Source organism: Aptenodytes forsteri, unplaced genomic scaffold, assembly GCF_000699145.1.
Source record: "Aptenodytes forsteri isolate BGI_AS27 unplaced genomic scaffold, ASM69914v1 Scaffold262, whole genome shotgun sequence".
Taxonomy (NCBI): domain Eukaryota; kingdom Metazoa; phylum Chordata; class Aves; order Sphenisciformes; family Spheniscidae; genus Aptenodytes; species Aptenodytes forsteri.
The window spans coordinates 554,762-564,468 of NW_008795710.1; the positions used below are offsets into that span (position 1 = coordinate 554,762).

The following is a 9,707-nucleotide window of genomic DNA, read 5'->3' on the forward strand; positions in this document are numbered from 1 at the left end:
TCGCCCTCACCTTTTCTTGTTCTCCCTCCCCAGTCCACTTCTGTGCTAGCTTGCCTTGCTGGATGCAGCCTGAGGAAATCAGCCTCTTTCTCTGTTGTAGCTGCTCAGAAGAAGTTGCAAATCAACTTTTGCTACTCGGATGCATGTAGTTTCTTCACACGAAAATATTAAGTGTTTTACAGGGCTGGGAAGCTGGTGGAGCTCTTGGGAACAACTAAAGCATTGTGAAAGCGTGAAAATATTTTTGTCGGAGCTGTACTGATCGTTAAAGCAAATAAATAGCTAATTATTATGAATTTTTGCTCTGTCCTATCTTCTTTTACCATTCTTCTTGTGTCGTTCTCATACCAACAGATTTTGAGAAGAGAGGAAAGAAGGAAGTGTGTCCAATACTGGATCAGTTTCTTTGCCATGTTGCTAAGACTGGAGAGACGATGTAAGTGACTTTTTCGGTGATCTTCAGTTGTAGCTCATAACACTTCTGCATTTTAAGTCAATGAGATGCTACCTGGATTCTCTTTTTGTCTGTAGATTGCTTCCGTGAGCTAAATAAGCTTGCCTTAGTTCCCATTTAATTTTGGGTGGATTAGTTTTGTTTGCTGGTAGTTAGTTTTATCTAACAGGGAGACTTTTTGTATAGGCTTTGCTCAGGGGTATCTGTCAGGTCTTAGTGATCCTGCTCAGTACAGTAAACCTGTTGCTCTTTACATTTTATGTGACATTCAGGTTTTTTAAATGGGAAGTTTAGCTCGCTGTTGTAATGTCTGTTGTATACTGTTGTAATACTTGTTGTATACAGTATCTAATAGTATTATTTACATAGAGATGAATGGCTTAGATTATTTCCTTCTAGGCTTTGTATATCACGCTGTGTGATGATTGTGTCTAAATGCTTTTGACGAAGAGGGGAGAGTCAGTAGGTGCGCTCTGCAGAGGAGACGTGTGGGCACTAACTAGCTGCACTGAATTTCCGTAATCGCTCGTTTGTCAGCTCGCACCGGAGTTTCACTTTTCCTGGACTTTCTTTCACAGATCACCCTCGCAGATTTCCATCCGAAGGTGTGATGTAGCTGGAAGGAGCGGTGTTACAGGCTCCTTGTCAGGGATGAGCGCTAGTGCTGCGCTGGGTGACTTCCTTGCTGGATCACTATTTGGCAGGAAGGGGAAAGGCTTCCCTGGGTGCCTTGCTGTAGAGTTGCTCACTTTCTGGCTCCCAGGCTGTCTCCTTGTTTTTGAGGCCTAGTGCCAGACTACAGGCTTCAGCAAGAGATACGTGCTTTTACCAGTGTTTTGTTAGCAACCAGTGATCGCAAGGGCTTTGTTTGGGTTTCTACAATCCCTCTAACTTGTAAGAGGTTTGTAGGTTTTGGTGGGGTTTTGTTTTTGGTGGTTTGGTTGGGTTTTTTTTTTTTTTGGTAGCTTGCTAGTACTGCTTGAATTAATGGTTTTCAAAGAAAAACAAGTTCTGAAATGTACTTTGCTCTTTGAATAGAAGGCTTTGGCTCAGCAGAAATATACAGCTGTAACGCTTAATATTTTAGGGTAGTACTTGTTTTAGTATGGGCTTACTGTGGTGTGTTTTGTCTGTATAATATGTTTAAAATATTTTTCCTGATCTGAAATAATTCTTCAGGCTGTTTTTATTGTTTCTGCCACTATTGGCTATATTCCAAAGTAATTTTAAAAAGTGATTGTATAGGGGCAAGTTCTTGGGAAAATTCTTCCCTACGTGAAACTTGGAGAATGAATAAACTCCTGATTTTATTTCCACGTGGGAAACCTAGATTTTTTTTTTTTTAATTATTATTTGATTATTACAAACTATTGCTTCAACCTGAACTGGTATCTATCATCTAAAACTTCATGCAGACCCTGGCCTTCTATGTTTCCAGGGTTTTCTTTGTTTTTTTTTCACGTCTGTAGCTTTTTTCAGCATTCTTGAAGCTTTCAGTTGCATTCAATTGTTTTTTAAAAAGTGTCGGATGTGAACATCAGGACTATCTAATATAATCTGGAGACAGACATGGAAATACTGTTCCATAATGTTTAATTTGCTTCCCATTATCTGCCAAAGTCTGTATTTCTTCATCAAATATGCTTCTGTTTTCACTGATGTGTTATGTATCGAAGTATCAGGAAGAAATGAGTAAAAATTAAAATCTCATGGTAAACATTCATGTAAAGGTTGGTAATATGCATTATAAGAACTTAATGTATTTTTAAGCTAGTACAGCTTGACCACTGTAAAAGTGTTCCTGACTACACAAACCTACCAAATACATGTTAATTCAAAATGAGCTAAATATTCTTTATTTCCAGTTACGCAAAAGTAACTTTATTTAATAGAAATCTAAACCACTAATAAATAAAGGTGAAATCTAAAATAATAGTTTGTAGTGACATTTTTTAGGATTTTTATGAAGTTCAGAGCTCAGTGTGGGGGGAAAAAAAAAGGATGGTTAAGTCAGGGGTAATTACACAAACGGTTTGCAGACTTATTTATTGAAAAACAATGGATCTTATTCAGTCACAGCCTGTTCCTGAAGTAACAAACAAAAAGTACCCGTGTAAGTGAGGACCAAGGCAAATAAGGACAAGTGAAATGTGAAGTATTTTTGCTTTGAGTTATTGTTGTTTCTAGGAGAGTTATATAGCATTCATGGGGGTTCTCTCACTTTTTAACTTACTCTATGATGAATACTGATTTTTAGATGATATACTGCAGTCTACATCCTGGGTTAAATGTAAAGCGTTCTCACCCCCCCACACCCCATACCTCTTCTGGACATAGTTGCAGCAGATCTTGTAAACAATTAGTAAACTTAGTTTGAAAGGGTGCTAATGAAGTAAATTAAAATTACTTTTAAGGTTCTCATCAAAGCATGATCGTGGCATACGTAGCTTGTTTAACAGATTGAAAGCATGGGCTCATGTCAGGCCGTTGGGTACCTCCCTGCCCCCATTTGTTTCAATGTGCTTATTCATCTGAGTGAGTTACGAACAGGTAGACGCAGGTTTAGGTTAGGCTGTAATTTTACTAGTATTTCTCTTGGCAGCAGTCTTGGCTAACGCGGCCCTTGTATCACTATTTAACTTGTGCTTGTTCAACTGTTTATGTAGCTGCATAGTAACCTTGAGCAGGAAACTGCTCGCAGTTGTAAGTAACTTTCTTTTTGGCAGTACTGTTTTTAACAAGGTTCAGTTCATTGATCCAGCTTGTTTTGTCCATTGTAACTGGTATGTCAAACCCCAGCACAACTGAAGAGGCGGTGTAGGGGAGGAACAAAGGGTGAGAGTTGTATAAGCCAGCGCTGCAGCTATGATAAGGCTCTTCAGAGTGTGTCTTTATTGTAATTAAAAGTCTTTTTCATTTACAAGGAAGATCTAGAATAAAAACGTTGCTAAATTTGGTTATGTTATCAGCGTAAACTTCGTTGTGTTATCAGTACCTTGCAGTAAAAGCCTAATCATGTAATCACGTGTGTTAACTTCATCTATTTGAAGTTTAAGCTATCTTCTTGTGCAAAGTTAACCATTCACTTAATTGTTTGTGAAATTGTGGCCTGCATTTACAAAAGCCAGTCTAAACTTCCTTTATTATAGGTGAACAGAAGCAAAAGCTTGATTGCTTGGCTACTCCAAAATATTTTTGTTTCTTAATGGTTGCTATGGTAAGACTTAGCCTTAGGTGAGATATAAAGTTTATGGTTCAACCTTTTTTAATCTTGTGTTGAGTCTTGGGACTTTTTTCTTTTCAGGGGAGTGATGTACTCCTTAATTGAATTGACTTTTTACTAAGATACTAACATGGAATTTCCTTAGTGAGACCAAGTATAGTCAGGGAAGATCATTATAACCTCCTTTTCTCTAGTTTGTAAAAGATCAGCGTGACTTGCGAAACTGAGTAAAGTGAAGAGATATGGAATTTGTTACTTTTAATACTTTACTGTGTCTGAAAGGCTTCTTTAAAAACAGGATATGTTTTTGTGCTTGTTTTTTGCATAAGAAATCCACTGATCTACCTTTTGTGAAGTAGAAACGGCTTTAAGAGGTGGTACAAAAGTCACAGCACTGCAATACTAGAAGTGAAATGCAAAAGTGAAATATTTTTTTGTTCTTCTGAAGAATTCTTAAAGAATGGGTATGAAGATCACTTATCGATTGTGATCTTGTGTCTTGTATTTAAAATAACATTTTTCTCTTACCACTTAGGAAAAAATCTTGGATTTAAAATCACTCTGCCCCTTCAATAGCAAAAATGTTTCTAAACCATTTATTTAGGTACTTCATCAAGGAAATCCAATTTGTTGGACTGGAAAGGAAAACTGGAATTTTCCTTTGGTTGTAAAGTTGAAAATAAAACTTAGAAAACAAAAGCAATCACAAAAATTTACGTCAATTTTCTCTGCATTTCCCCCACTCCTGCCCTGGGGCAGGCAACCTATAAAGCACAGTTTTAATGGCTTACTATAGTGGAAAGTATAATACAGAAGCTTACTGACAGTGAAGGAATCCAGAAATAAGTAGTGAAGTACCAAAATCTGGGGAGATACAGTATATAGGCAGAAGTGATTAACTCTAAACTAGTTCTAGGCTTAAGTAGAGGACACTGGCCTGGCTAGGATGTAATGTATTTATACCAGTTCTTGCCCTGAATGCAGTATAAACAGCCATTAAAATACATTCTGTTTTTATTTCTTTGTGTAGTCAAATTCTTTCCTCAGAGTTTCCCTGGAAGATCTGGAATATTAATTTGCACCTCATCTAAGCCTGAATACAGAAGTTGTCTTTTCGCTGGTTTCCTTCAGGACCAACATAAATGCTTTTCTGCCAAGTTTCTTGAGTCAAGTTTAATACATGTGATTGTAGAGCAAATATGAACATCTGTAGCATCACCATAGAATAATGTAATCTGGAAGGGACTTCTGGAGGTCATCCAGTCAGACCCTGTACTCGGGGGGAGCTAATTCCAAAGTTAGTTTAGGTTGCTTAGGGCTTTGTGCACCTCTTCTGAAAATCTCCAGTGATGGCAATTGCATAGCCTCTGTTTGGCTCCCTGTTTCACTGCTTAACGGCGTGTGCACTGGAAAAAATGTTTCCCTTGCAGCAACCTGGAGTTTCCCTTGGAGCAACCTGGGACCACTGCCTCTTATCCCTCATTTGTGCATCTTTGAAGGGAGTCTGTTTCCATCTTGCCTGTACGCAGTTACCCCTTCAGTGGTGAAAGACCAGTTAGATTCCTCCACCATAGCCTTCTCTTTTCCAGAAGACATGCTGCCTTAGCTTCCCGCCTAGGTTGTGTGCTGCAACTCTGTTAACCATCTTAGTGGCCTTCTGCTCATCTCAGTCTTTCTGCTGTCTTGGCGTTGCATGACCCCAAACCGGACAAAGTGTTGTGGTTATGGACTCGTAAGTGCCAGGTAGGAGGCGTAAAAACACTTTATCGGATATTACAAATGTAACCCAGTGTGGAGGCAGCCTTTGTCACAGCAAGGCCACGCTGACGGATGTTCAGCTTCCCGTCTACCAGCACAGGTATTAGCCCCAGTATTGACTCTGAGCAACGTCATTTGTAAGTGGTTGCGGTTAGACTTTGGACCCTGTTGATCAACCGCTACTGTGTAGGCCTGATGGTCCACCGAGTCTGTAGCTATCCATCTTGGCTACAAAGATGCTGTGGGAGACTGTGCTGTATGTCTTGCTAAAGCTGAGTTAACAGTGTCTGCTCATCTTCCCTCATCGACGGAGTCAGCCAGGTAGATCAGGGACGATTTGCTGTTGGTAAATTATATAACTGTAAATGTAAGTTACATAACTGTAGTTCTATCAAAGATAATGGCAAAAGGTATTTTTGACCCTTTGGTACTGTTTCATGTACCTTATGTAGCAGTGAACATTTTTTTTTTTTCTTACTACATCTTTGGAACACTTTTTTGGACCAGTTTAGCTTTTATATTATTTCGTTACAGCAGTGAAATAGTTTGTCAGCTGTAGAAAAGATGTGAGTGGAGATATGAACGTGTATGAGAATAAGTTCCCATTCTCAGCTTTAGTGTTTTAATGATGTATTCTGAACTCTCATGTAGTAATTTCCTTTCTTATGTTACAAATATGTAGGTTTTTGTAGCCATATGTCCTTTGGCTTATTTTACGTGCTTAAATTTGTCTACTTTTTTCTATAAAGTATGTTCTCTAGTTTTATTCAACTAGCAGTTTTGTTGATTGACATGTGCATGCTAGTATTTTTTGAGTAGCTTGAAAATTTTGTTCTGATTTGGAGGCAAGTCATTACCTGGAAATCTTTAGAACTACTGGGGGAATGTAATTCCTTATGTTGTGGTTTTTTTTTTTTTTAAATGAAATAAAACAATTCTCAAGTTCCTGCCATAATAAACAGGATAATATTTTCTGAAAGAAGTCTGTGTGCCTTTGTTAGTATAGGCCTCTTCCATTTCCATGTTCTCAGTGAAGCAAGAGATGTGAGTAAACTTCCTTGCATTGTTTCCTACTATTATTCCTCACTAACTCCATTCCACTAAGTGGCTGGAGTTATTCCCCACTAATTCCCATTCCACTGTGTTTTCTGTCTCGTAATCCACTGATGCCTCCAAAGGACAGGAATCTCGGTTGAAATGCCTGCTGATTTATCTTTGTCAAACATAGTTTAGCTTCCTGGCTCTCTTACCTGTATTATAAAAAAGCATGTATGTATCAAATGTACAGTTGTAGTACTTCAGAGGAATCAATTGTGATACAGATGAAATCGCTTGCTCCTTTAGGAAACGCACGCTATTGTAGTGTTTTATTTTAAATGCTGACACTTCATATCTGTTGGGAGTGGGGTGTACAGTATAAAGGTCAAACTTTAACTGCCATTATAAAATGTGCGTGATGAACTGATCCTAATAAACTTTAGTCTCTCTATAGACTACACATGTAAGGAAAGACAAAAGGCAAGCTCCTCATAGCAATGCTAACTTTTCAGTGTAATTGGACTATTTTAACTGCAAATGTAACTATGCGCATGCAGACTTGCATTTGTAACTACGTCTTTCTTCCCTGTTGCTATATACAGTCTGTTCTTATAAGCACACTCCCTGCCAGTCTTTTTGCAGACAGTTCACTGTTACTTTGCACAGAAAACCACCCCACCACTCATTCTGTAGCAGTTAATACAGTTGCATGTGCTTCTAGTGGTCACCTGTAGTAGTATTCTGTTCGCATCCTTCTACTCTTCAAGCTCAGTTTTCCTGCATTGCTTAATTGGATTTGTTCTCATGCTCAGAGTTTCTGTCCGTTCTTACCTTGACCTCTTAGTAATGTTTCTTCACAGCTGTAGTGGCTGCCTCAGATTACCTGTCTCTTTTCCAGTGGGCCTCAAGTCTCCTGTTCCATGGTGGCCTTGCTCATTACTATTTCATTTGGAGTACTTTCCCAGACATTTGGGTATTGTTCCATTCCATACTACACTTTACAGTAGCAAGGATGTTTTTCTGTTTTGACCTTGTAATTGATGAGCCCTGCTCCCTCTTCCTGTCTGCAGATTTTGAGAAGGTTCGTGCTTGATGGCACATGTTGGGGGGAAGGAACAAGGCAATGGTGCATGCAGAAGGGAGGATACGAAGCAGTCTGGTCGTCTTGGGGGGGGGGGGGGGGAAATATCAAGTTTGTGGATAAGCCAGACTGATGCTGCTTTTCCACAAAGCTGGTATGTGACTGGCAGGTCTCAGTTTTAGAAATAATGCTACTTGAAGACAGTTACAAGATTTCCGTGGTGGCTACACCTGGTGAGGCTTTGCTCAGAAGTGGTAAGGGAGTGTGATGTTGCAGAAACGCCTAATGCCTGTGTATTAGGTCATTGAAGTAGGGTATACCTTGTCAGCCGAAGCTTAGTGTGTGTCAGCTGAACTGCCTTGTGTAGAAGCCAATTGGGTGGCTTTTGTTTGCAGTTTTGGAAGGAATCAGCAATAGAAGTGCAACTTACCTGATCCTAGTAGTACTGCTTTCAGACCTGAGTGAAGCCTGTGCTTTTGTGGGACAATGCATGAACTGGCAAGCATAGGAATACAGTGCAAACTAAATTCAGATCCAGAAGTAGTTGCGCAGGGTGCATTTTCCTTAACCTCGTTTCCCAGCTTTATTGGTCAATATAGTAAAGATATGGTAGTATTATCTTGGTGTGGTCTACTGCTCTTCTGAGGTAACCTGTGGATCTCTATGCACGGTTGTTTAACAGCTACACTTACCAGAGGAGTTACAGCGTTTCTTTTGTTTCTTTGGCTATTCTGTGCAAACTGGTGATACCTGGAAGGACTTGAGTGTCCTGTATTAGTAGATATGTGGAATTTAGTTTGCCTATGGAAGAGGTGATATATTTATATATGCAATCATCCAAACATTAATTTTATCTTGCTCGGAGTGATTTTTCCATAGGTAGCTCCTATAGAGTTGGTAATTTTAACTTGCTGCAAATTCAGGAAGACTTTTAAATATGCTTCACTTACTTTTCTTAAATTTTGTCTCCTGGGCTTCTGCTGCTATACAGTTTTATTGAGAAAGTGTCATCTATTTAATGTTTCTGTATTCTGCCTGCATCAGCTCCAGAGTACTATAGAATTATATTGTGCGTTTGCCTGATGGATTATTTTTCTGTGCAATTTCTGTTGAATGGATGCACTCTGAATTGTGCTGTGGAATATGCACAGCATCGCTCTTGAAACATGCCTTAGTGAACGCTAATCTGTTCAGGCAAATTTTATCTGAAATGGAAATAATTAAAAGCTAGGAATAATCCACAGAATTGTTAGAGTTGAAATAAATACGGTTGTCTAAATTTCAACAAAATGTCCAATCATGTTAAAAGCAGATCTAGACTATGTAAGTGGTTTTTGGGAGGTATTTTGACACAGATAATGCCTGTCTGCTCTTGACGATCTGTTTGGCTAGTGCTATTCAAATACAGCTACAGTTATCTTTGGTAGAGCAGATGAATATAAATGTTCTTAGGGCTCATGTGATTGTAACTTGTGAGAGAAGTCGGATACCTTCCCCCCTCCTGAACTCTTTGTACTAGTTGCTTAAGTGATACTGTTTACAATTCTAAGGTTGATGTGAATGCCCTTTAATTGAAGTTTAAAGATTAAAAATGAAATTTCAAGTATATGGTCACTGAAATCATGCCTCTCTGAAATAATTAGTCCTAGTATAGTTTGTTGTAGTAATAATTGGATCAAAGTCTTGCATTAAGTGTTGTAGAAATGTGTAGTAATCTAGTCCCTGTCTTGAAGATACATTCTACAGAAATGAGGCAGATATGGGCTGAGAAAAAAGTTGCTGTACACAAAGTGATTAGAGTTCTGACCAATTCTGTGTGTTTTATAATTAAGTTATGCAGGAAATACTATTTAGAAGATTGTCAATCAGATTAAGAAGTACACAAAACTCAAATGATTTTAAGATAATCTAGTACAAAGAGTGCTAAATGAATTTTTTTACAAAGGTAAATGTAATAATTACACAGAATATTGGTGTGCTGGTTTTGGCTGGGGTAGAGTTAATTTTCTTCACAGTAGCTAGTATGGGGCGATGTTTTGGATTTGTGCTGAAAACAGTGTTGATAACACAGGGATGTTTTTGTTATTGCTGAGCAGTGCTGACACAGAGTCAAGGCCTTTTCTGCTTCTCACACCACCCCACCAGCGAGCAGG

At 38.7% G+C, this 9,707-nt stretch overlaps 1 protein-coding gene across 1 annotated transcript in view; it reads left to right on the forward strand.

Annotated features, from left to right (window-relative positions):
- Window positions 1-356: 356 nt before the first annotated feature.
- PPP4R2 (protein phosphatase 4 regulatory subunit 2) overlaps window positions 357-9,707 on the forward strand; it is a 34,184-nt gene continuing 24,833 nt past the window's right edge. Inside the window, exon 1 of the mRNA XM_009283369.2 lies at window positions 357-436. Within this exon, the coding sequence (XP_009281644.1) occupies window positions 435-436 (2 nt within the window). The 5' untranslated portion in view covers window positions 357-434. The remainder of the gene's footprint in view (window positions 437-9,707) is intronic.